Source organism: Austrofundulus limnaeus, unplaced genomic scaffold, assembly GCF_001266775.1.
Source record: "Austrofundulus limnaeus strain Quisiro unplaced genomic scaffold, Austrofundulus_limnaeus-1.0 Scaffold271, whole genome shotgun sequence".
Classification (NCBI taxonomy): domain Eukaryota; kingdom Metazoa; phylum Chordata; class Actinopteri; order Cyprinodontiformes; family Rivulidae; genus Austrofundulus; species Austrofundulus limnaeus.
The window spans coordinates 557,578-568,392 of NW_013952673.1; the positions used below are offsets into that span (position 1 = coordinate 557,578).

Genomic DNA, 10,815 nt, shown 5'->3' on the forward strand with positions numbered 1-10,815 from the left:
TACGAACCCTTTGTACGAACAAAAGTAAGAGAAATTTAGGATAAAAATACGAACATGTTCTTGCATGAGGCCCATTGGCTCCAGCTTCCTCCCATTTATGCTTCATCTGTTTAGTTGTACTTTTTCGGTTTTCAAGRCAAATGGCCTTAAGTGTTTTGTCTTGGTGTTTTGATGTATTTCTTGGTCTACCAGCATGCTTGGCTTTAACAACCATTCCATGCTGTTTGTATTTGGTCCATATCTTGGATACAGCTGACTGTGAACAGCCCACATCTTTAACAACCATTCCATGCTGTTTGTATTTGGTCCATATCTTGGATACAGCTGACTGTGAACAGCCCACATCTTTAGCAACCATGCTTGAGGAGTTACCTAGAAGTTTCGTAATCCTCTATTTTGTTTCAAGAGACATTTCTCTTGTTGGAGCCATGGTTCTTGCCATTCCACTTTGTCCAGCAGCCCTCCAAGGTGTCATGACTGCAGGTGTTTTTAACTGCAGACTAGCGAGCAGATCTAATCTGAAGCAGGTGTCCATTTAGGGAAAGAAAATTGACTGGGTGTGTCCTTATTTTCTACCTCTAATTTGAGTGATTCCATACTTTTTTCCTCAGAATTKRRKKRWTYCMWWWTTTTTTTTTCCCCTGTGCTTGGTCAATAAAAGTAATATTCACTGAATTCAACAGTTTTCTTTTCATTTATTTGAGGGTTCCTGAAAGCCAACAAGTTGCACTTTGGAATGACCTTATTGTTGTATCATGTTTTTGATCTGAGTTTGTTGCACAGAATGAAATGTCTGAACGAGTGCTCATCCAAGACTGGCGACTCCATACTTTTTGCCAGGGGTTTGTAGTTGTGAGAAACCAAAGGAAGTCTAAAATTTTACTGAAAAGAAGTCTATTAAAGCTGCTTTATTTTTTCTGTGGTAACTTTCAAAGCACTACTAGTTTGATCCTCTAAAAAAGTCATGTAAGGACAACATCATCTGACAAAATTTCCACTCATAAACTAAAAACAATGTTCGTGTAGCATTGTGGTGATGCATACATATACAATAGTCAAGGAGAAAATTCAATCATGCTGAGTGTCTTGAAGTGTTTTTTCCAGACTGCATTAAAACAGTTTTTCATCTCAGCCGTGCCAGGATGGTTAAGCCTGGATGCACTCTGTAGTTTTAGCCTGCTCCCATGGGGTGTTTAGAACACAACTCAGCTTTCAGTTTCTGTGGGTAAAACCTTTGATTTTTGTTATGTTTAAAGAAATGGGGGATTGGCGTGCATTTTTACCAGTTCCTGCAAAGACAGGAATACCTGCACGGGTGTGTGTGCAAAAACCAGCATTAACTTAAATAAATAGGTGGTGCTTCGTCTTGTAAATGTTAAATCTTTTAAAGTCTGCTTTCTGTAGGAGCCAAGTTATAGCTGAGCTGTATTTTTTATGCTGTCCAGAAAAGTCCCAAACAGCCAACAATGAATTTTTCAATATGGGGGGAACTGTGAGCCATCATTCGGAGCTCCTTGACAGCTTGCACCGGCATGTAGAAAAAAAGAAGCATTATTCCATGCTACACACGTCCTCAGAGATTCCTGTATTTTCTGTCTCACATATTAAGAAAGCTCGTGGTGCAGTGGAAATGTCTAAATGGTTTTAAAGCCATGACTTTTTAAAGCAATGTAAAGACTGATAACCTGGTAACTAACCCATGCTTTTTAGGATGCAGGATCATGTACAATTACTATGAATGGTCAATATCTTACCTGTTGTAGATAGTTGTTTGAACAACTTCTGTTTAGAGAAACAGTTTAAATCTGACCCGAGTGACGAGTTGGATGATGGTGCTATTGAATAAAGTGTTAAAAAATAATATTTAGAAGAACTTCCATGAGATTTGGAATCTTTGACATGTTTTAAAAGGAYAAAGATCCCCTTTAGAAATAGCCATGCACAAGCGTGGCCAGTATAATAACACATTTTCGGCATCTTAAAACAGCGTCATTCTTCAAACTCTTTACAAAGAACTTCACTTTAATTGTTGCCTGGATTATCATTTTGTCAAACTGAAGGCTTTCTTAAAAAAATTTTGGGTTGAGTCATTTGTGTGTGTACCACGAAGCGGAGGGAAGGAATGAAGCTAAACATTCCACAATGCTTCCAGGTAAACAAGCAAAAAATATATATTCTAGCATAAAAAATCTTGACTTTGGAATTCCTCTAAGTTCTCATGAAACTGTCTCAACTGGTGCAAAAGAGGTTTTTAAGCTGTCCCTTCTAAGTTACACCACAGTGTATCCTTTAAAGCCCGGTGTTTGAGCCTGAATGTTGAGACAGTAAGAAGTTAGAGAATTTCAGTTTGCTATTGGTACTAGCAAGTGTGCAGCCTACATTAAGTGTCTATACTGGTGGCACAATAAAGATTGTGACTCAATAAAAGTAAGGGCCTGGCTACTGAGTGCTACTAAGAGGCCAATTATTAGGATGTTCCATGTGTCTATGTCACTTTCAGAAAAAAAATTAGACACCAATATCTGTGACAGCTGCAGCAATGAAGCCTGTATACCCAGTCTGCTGAAAGATGGGCTCAGCATCCTAAATTGTGTACAATCTGTGTGTGTATTTGTGTATATGTGTTGTATTTGACTGCATGCATAATACGCTGATCATCCGATGACGTGATATTTGACTGCCCCCACTGATTATGCGTAAAGCTGTCCACTGATCAGAATCACAGGCTAGACATTTACACAGATGCAAGCCTGGAGGGAAATCAAAGCCTCACACACCTGCAGACCTGCTTTGACCCACACACCACAGATGGGTATCTCTCCTCCCTCCCTTCGATATGTTTGCTTTTTTTCTATCTGTCTTGCCATTAAATGTCTCTGAGTTGCTCACTCTCCCCTTTGCCTCGCTGTACATCTTTGATCACTGTGGATGAAAGTCTAAAGGTAGAAGGCCATTAGGTTTGGAATTTTGTGGCTGCGAGTTTTTCATTGAGGATTTATACTCCAAATAGTTCAAACATAAATGTGTGTGTTCCCGTTGAATCTGTTGATAGGAGTCTGTAAAGGTTCCCGTAGCAGAAAGAAATTATTTCAGATTGTAAAAGACAAGCCAAGACTGTGCTAAACACCCTCTTCATTTGACTTTTTTTTTGTCTTTCTGCATTAGTTCTTATTGATCCAACTGTTGTTCCGTAACATACTCAGATTAGTATAAAAGCTATTTCAGCAGTCATTGCTCAAACGAATGTGCCAAATAACACAAAGGTACTGACAACTGAAGAAGTGCTTGCTAAAAAGATGGTTCGGATCAGATTGGTCAGCATTATTCAGCAGTAMCATCCATATATTTCAACCCAAACAAATATGATGTGAAATTGATGGTGGCGTAAAGTGATTTTAATGAACCGCTGATTTTTTTTTTCAGATTGAAGTTGTGCTAAAGAGGACATGTCATGCAAAAATCCATTTTTTATCCCTTAAACACATTTTCTTGTGTACTTGGAGTTGCTAGGAGTGCATAAAAGTTGGTTTAATATGTTTATATTCTGTTTAAATCATATTTTTCAGTCCGTTGAGTTTTCTTTATTCCCTATAACATATTTTTAACAATAACATCACAGTATTTGCTGCAAAATTGCTAAACAAGATTATGGACTTCTGGCTTACTAATTTTGCTGAATTTGTGGTTCATCAGGTTTGTCATCTTCATTCTCCTCTTGCTCTTGGTCAGACACTGGCTCAAACGTAAAGCACACAGTATGCTGCAGCCAAACTGCCAAATTCGGATTCTTGCAGTTTCGTGATGAAAGTTGCATCATTTTGTTCGCATTGTTGAAATTTCGGCACCTACTTGCCACAACCCGTTGGCCGAACGTTTTACCCCCCTCCACACAAGAACTTATTGTTTGATTGGTCAGAAGTTTGTGGGAGTTGGACGCTCCATTTTACTTCAACCACTTGCTTAAAAAAAACACGACTCGCTTCCAGAAGCAGACGTTTATAAAGATTGTCAAACTGTCAAAAACTCCTGAACAGAGATAAAACAGACTGGGACAGATCTGTTYACAAATAACATAGAGTAATGCGTCTCTGATTTTTTTTTTCCACACTGTAAACTCCAGCAGGAAGAAACCCTGTGTGGTAGTGTTTACCACAGCAGGAGGGGTTTCCCAGGAGCTCAGCATGTTGTGTCTGAGGGGCTATGAAATGTGTGTGAGAAAACGAACACCAAACAACCACATGACCGCGTACTGTCCGGTCAGATGCTGAAGCTTTAGGCTGTAAAAGATCATGTTCAATTGAGAGACCAAATTATGTGCAGCCAGGAGATGGGTTCAATTCTCAGACTTGAAYATTTATTTACAGATATGTAGAGTTTACCAAACATAACTCAGATCTGGTCCATTTCCATAAATTCCCACCCTGGCTCCAGAGACTCACCAAGAGTAAAGCAAAGTAACTAGGTACTCACTGTAGTGCAACCGAGTATACAACTGAATTTTTATCTTTAGTCCAGTTATGTTTTCTCTGATTGAATACTGTTCCAGATCGTCCACTCTTTTCTCCAATTCGGTTATTTTCTTGTCTCTTTCCTGCACCATTAGTTTCAGCATTTTCACCTCCTCTATCAAGCCAATCAGGCTTCCTGCTGAGAAGCTAACTTTGTTAGCTCAGCCAAAATCAATCAATCAATCAATCAATCAATCAATCAATCAATCAATCAATCAATCAATCAACTTTATTTATAGAGCACGTTTTAAAAACCACAAGGGAAACCAAAGTGCTGTACAGTAAGTCAAGTTAAGACAATAAAAGAAACATAAAAATATAAAATATAGGCTGTGTCCTAATTTAGGTGCTGCATCCTTCGAAGGACTAATTTATTTGGTCTTTTACGTCACTGTGCTGCAGTGAAGGCTGTACAAATTTCAAGACTCCTCTATTTATTTATTTATTTATTTATTTATTTATTTATTTATTTATTTATTTATTTATTTATTTATTTATTTTCTGCTTGGCCTTCAGAGGAGTCGGACGCTTTTTGCTCTCTCTCTCCCGAACCTACCTTTTTCCCTGCTTTGCTGCTGGATCAAGCCTTTCTTCTACCTATAATTCAACAACAAAAGAATTATGGATCTGGTCAAMTGATCTCTGAATGCAATCAACACTATTTTTTTCCACACTGAGTTTGGAGCGAGTGGAGCACAACTGTCCCAGTGGAACCGTGGCTGCAGGCAGAGTTTCTGGATCCTGGAGGTGGAATCTAGTCTGCCTGGCCTCACTTTCCATTGAAGATGTCAAAGATGGGTTTATATTTGGATTTATGATAATCGGATTCCTGCTGATCGGCTGTGGAGGAGTCCTGGTTTATTGGAAAATGAAAAYGATCCTGACTGCAGTCCGGGCCTGTGAAAAGCTGTCAAGGACCTTGGATGGGATTTCCCATTCTGCAAATGCACAGACTCAAATGCTGGGGGATATAAGTCGCAGACTGGATGTGGTTCTAATGAGGATCACAGCTTAGCAGTGTGCCTGTGAGGAGTGAGGYTACACCTGAGTGAATTTTCAAACAGGAGAGGCGAGGTGGTAAACAAATCTGGAATATTGGCATTTTTCACAACACAGAGACGCTGTTAAGACTTAAAGCAGTGAAAACGGGCTGCTTGCCCTAAACAATTATGTTTATTATTGGATTCCAGCAGCTGTGACCTCRGACGCAAGCTGATAAAACCTCCCTGGAATGACACGTGAGAAGAAAGCCTTTGACCCCACTCCCCTCCCATCCCCTGTTCCATCCGTGCTTGGATCAGTCTGAAGGCCGCGTTGGGTGGAAACAGAGAACTGAACTCTGGTGACTTGTGCTTTGACCGATGACAACTGGTTTGGACTCTGGAGGTCTCTGATCGGTTCCAGCACGAAGTCTGCCTTGGAAGTCACCGGCTCCGTTGCATCCCTTCCCCATACCATGTGTTTTGACCCCCCACCCCCCTCCTGTCCTTGGCTGATTGCACTGTTTTTGCAGAGTCATTTTTCAGTGTATGTTTGTGTGTTTTCTGCATAAAACACAGGATCAAAGCTCTTTTTTTTAACTCACCCTTCCTATTGTGTGTGCGTTCTAAACTACAAAGGTAGCGCACTAAGTTGCAAAGGACCCTGGACATCCATTCCTCCATGTTTGTCATGTGTGTGTGTTTCGCCGGACGGATGTTCTAAACTGCATTGCGTTCTGCACGGCATCTTGATGTTGTGTGTGAATGACAATAAAACGCTTCTGATTCTGATTCTGATTTGCAGCCCACAAATGCATCCTCTTTTTTGCCCGATTCGAGAGACTGGTAAATCCTTCTCAGCACAGCCTATACCAAGATGCATTGTGGGGCAGACCAGAGATTTTTTTATTGCTTGWAATAACAGACGAAGCGCAAGAAATGAATGTAGTTTAAATTTAAATCTGGCTGTGTAAAAAKTAAAAGTTTAAAGCAGTTGTGTTTGACGCTTGGTCCAGGTTCCTTCTGCATCTGGTTTTGATGTGTCRGGTAACCCCCTCACATCAGTTATTGATGAGATGAGAACAAGGAGGAGGAGCCGGTTGTCATATTTTGGAAAAATATAGAAAATACACGACAACTAACAGTCCCAAACTGTAAACTTAACTTCTATTAGCCCCAAACATCTTATCCCTGACCTCACTACCTAAAATTAACCATTCCTGGTTCCTAACCACGGACCCCAACCCAAAGACCYTATGTGAAACCATACCAAAATGAGTTGATCTGAGACASATCTCAGAACAGAGATGAAAGAGGGGCTTGTGGAGTTACAATAATAAGAAATTCAGACAAAAGCATTGCAGTTCTATATAAACTACAACTGAATGATTTAAATGTGGAAAAAATTTTAAATCATGATGTGTCTRGTCTACTTGAAGATCCACTTTAAACATCATCACTTTACCAAAAAAGTCTTAAGAGAAATGTGTTCATTAGTCATTTACTGGTTTCTTGTTTCAATAGTTACTCAATGATTTTCTGGTTAGTTAATTTGTCTGCAAACATTTTAACAAATCTATCACTTTTTTAAAATAAACGTTTAAAGACACTACAAGTACCTAAACTCAGATAAGCATTTTCAATTTTCACACCTTACTGTTTATTTTGAAAGACCTACAGAGAGAGAGAGAGAGAGAGAGAGAGAGAGAGAGGCTGAACTGTGCTTTCAGCATGTGCTCTCTCTGTCTTTCTGCTCCAATCAGCTTTGGTTTGGTAGAAGGCCAGACCTTAGAAACCTTTAGCATGTGTGCAGTRTTTCTCATGGGGAATTGGAAGACGTTAATAGAGTCAGCATGTGTGCGAGCTTGTTGTACAAACAAGCATGTCTCTGCCATTTAAAAAATTGGAAATTCTTACGTTTTTCATGTTTTTGAAATGAGCAACATCTGCTTTGGCCACAGGCTGATTATTCAGACAGGCATAATCTTGTTTGTTTCTCTTTGTCCTTTCATGCAGATTGGTTCATTCTTCATGATCAACCTGTGCCTGGTGGTTATCGCCACCCAGTTCTCAGAGACCAAACAGCGGGAACACCAGCTGATGCAGGAGCAGAGGGCACAGTGCCTGTCCTCCTCCACCTTGGCCAGCATGACTGAGCCAGGAGATTGTTACGAAGAGATCTTCCAGCTCATCTGCCACGTCCTTCGCAAGGCGAAGAGGAGGTCAACAGCCCTCTACTACACTCTAAGGGGCAAGCCCCCGCCGGCTATTGCAGGCAGGGGGAACAGGAGAGGYGTGGGGAACGTTAATGGAGAGCAGCATCATTTCAGGCAGCCACGACGTGAGTAGGAATATCTTTTTCCATGTGTTATATTCATAGAACTGTGGAAACGTCTAAGCTGAATAAATTGCCATCTTTGGACAGTGATGTTCACACAGTGCTAGGTGTAAAATTAAATAGAAATTGATTTGATCCCCAGTTACTTCACACTTCAAGGGTTTCAAGAAGATTCTTTAGAAAATCATTTTAAACTTTGCAACAAGTGTGCCCTAATTTTTTCCCACTTATTGGAAAAAAAAAGCATTTGATTTGAAAACTAACAGACCTTTATGTTTTTATTACTGGTGCCCCTGCAGCAACCAAATGTCCACACCACAGCAAAAGTGATCACAGCTCACAGACACAGACCAACTCCATCAGTCTGTCTGTCCCAGAGAACCCTGAGGACTGTCCTATCTGTGCATTATCTTTGAAAGAAGGAGCCAGGACTGTGGGAAATTCAGCTAAAGGGGAAGACAGCGAAGGGGATGCTGTGAAGGAAACAGACAAAGAGGAGGACCACTTAGAGGAGAAGGAAGATGGGAAAAGGAAGAAGAGGAGGACATGTTTTGGACATTGTAAGGCTCTTTGGACAAATATAAGGAGGAAACTTTGGGGCATTGTGGAGAGCAAGTACTTCAGCAGAGGCATCATGATCGCTATTCTCATAAATACCATCAGCATGGGCATTGAGCATCATGACCAGGTAAGACACTTGATGCATATACATTCTATCATGAACTTTACACTTTACATTCCAAATTCTAGTTGTTTGATGTTTCAATTCTTCTCATACATAAATTGCATGAAAATGTTCATTGAGTTGGTGTCACATTGCTTCCTGTTAGCTGTTTTAGCCAACTGATGTATTGCAAATGTTTTTTTTTTTTGTATTCCCAAATAATCTGAGATTGTTTGGTTTAAAATAAAAAGTATCTTAGGTACGTAAAAAACAAATTTCAGTTAATTAGGATATGAGAAAAAAGAACATTCATTTGACATATTAAGTCCATTTTTTAACAAATTGTGTGAACATTCTTGCAAAYCCCCCTTAAAGGTCAGATCATGTACAGCTCAGAGAATTGCATAAAACCCAGGAGCTACAGCTCATACTCTCTCAAGCCTCAGTTAGCATGTTAAATGTTAAAGTTTGTGACAGTACTGTTAGGACAAGACTTAACAAGTATGTTTTGTTTGGAAGGAATGCCTGGAGAGAAGCCTCTTTTCTTACTGTGGAAAAGTTTAATCTGAATAAGCTAAAAAAATGTAACATCGCTCTTACAGATAAGATTCGCTAATTTGCTAATTTGTAAATGCGATTTTCTTAAAAAGCCTGTTTCTCACTGAATAGTTTCACAACAGTTCACTCTTGATCCGAGTTTCATGTCAGCAGCAAGCTCTTTCTCTTCTGTAGCATCTCTCATGGCAGGTACCTGTTGTCTCTCCTCATCACCATGTAAGATACAGGACATTAATTAACGGTATATCGTTGGTCATTTTGCTGCCACAGAATGAATTGTGAGCAAAGGATCAGAAAAAAAGCAAACAAAAAAAGAACATTTGTTATACTAAAGCTGCAATAAAAGGTTTATATTATGACTGAACCAAATTAGTGATGAACAGGCATAGTTCCTGTGGGATAAAGATTCTGGACAGATTCCCTCATGTGCTGCCGTGGAAGTTAAAAACTGTTGGTGTGTGTGTTGGGGGGAGAGTTTTTTGTGGGTTTTCTCTCATACTGTAAGTGCACTTGTATCTGAGTGTGTGTGAAAAGATATATCAATTTGTTAAAGTTAGTTTTGTAAGGAAGCCAAAAGCGACTGTTTTCCCCAAGTAATTTTTTCCCATGGTTTTGTCAAGATGACATATTTCTTTCGTTATGTCATGATAACGAGTTAATTGTGTCGTTATCACAAGATAACAAGTTAATTTCCAGATGGTTTTCCTCTTGTGTATCATTCAATAACCATGGAGATGGCCTGGACCCCTCGGTTGTTCAGCGAAGATTCATTCATTCATTCATTCATTCATTCACCATTATTTAAGCAGGCAAATCCCAGTGAGATTGCAGATCTCTTTTGCAAGAGTGGCCTGGGCCTGAAGGCAACCTATTAATTGTTCAAAAATGTTTGTCTTTTTTGTATCATCAGGCTGAAATTGTGATTTGTTTGTATTGTACAGAAAACTTTTACATCAGCCCTCGTCATTTAAGAAGATGGCTGACCCGACTGCAGCTCAGCAGTTTACACAGTGATCTTGATGATATGATAATAAACTTTATCGGTCACCAACTATTGTTTTATAATATACCTTACAAATGAAACAGTTGGAGTTGATTTCATATTTTCCTTTATTGAAATATGAATGAGTAGATTATACTTGTATATATGTCATTATTTCACTGTAAACATGTTATAGATTTRTTATGAAAAAAAAATAGAAGTAAAAACTAAAATCACTCGGAGAGTGCAAACCTCCACCAAGGCCAATTTCCCCCATCCTGCAATAGAGTTAATGCGCAAAAGGAGAGATGGAAACACATTTGCCGAAAAATAGTTCTGACGTAGAGAACAGCAGGCAGTATGCACGGAATTTCTTCCCGGTGGAGTCCAATGCAGAAAAAATGCCAGAGACTCGTCACGTGACGTTATTCATCCACAAACTGGTCCCGGATTAAGCTCCTAAATTTTCATCAGTCAGATTCCACCATTTTTTAAGCAAGTAGTTGAAGTAAAATACAGTGTCTGAGCGCTTTCAGCACAAACAAACACTCCCACGAACTTCTGGCCAATCACACAATAAAGTCCTTTTGTGGAGGGGTACCTCATATGGTTGATCAGCTGTTCTCGCTGTCCTGTACCGGTTTGGTGTAAAACACCAGTACCAGCTTTGGCTCAGCTGCAGCAGGACCACCCCCCCCCCCAACCCCGCTGTCTGTGTGTTCTGTTATTCCTGTAACATGAAGAGAATCGCATTTCTTTTTCTACGTCTCCAGACAGCATGTAAC

The 10,815-nt window shown here is 39.7% G+C and overlaps 1 protein-coding gene across 6 annotated transcripts in view; it reads left to right on the plus strand.

The window, feature by feature from the left end:
- The window catches only part of cacna1ia (calcium voltage-gated channel subunit alpha1 Ia), a 211,827-nt gene that overhangs the window by 139,680 nt on the left and 61,332 nt on the right, over nucleotides 1–10,815 (plus strand). For all 6 annotated transcript variants that reach the window (XM_014020904.1, XM_014020905.1, XM_014020906.1 and 3 more), the window contains exons 10-11: nucleotides 7,505–7,829; nucleotides 8,126–8,514. In XM_014020904.1, coding sequence (XP_013876358.1) covers nucleotides 7,505–7,829; nucleotides 8,126–8,514 — 714 coding nt within the window. The remainder of the gene's footprint in view (nucleotides 1–7,504; nucleotides 7,830–8,125; nucleotides 8,515–10,815) is intronic.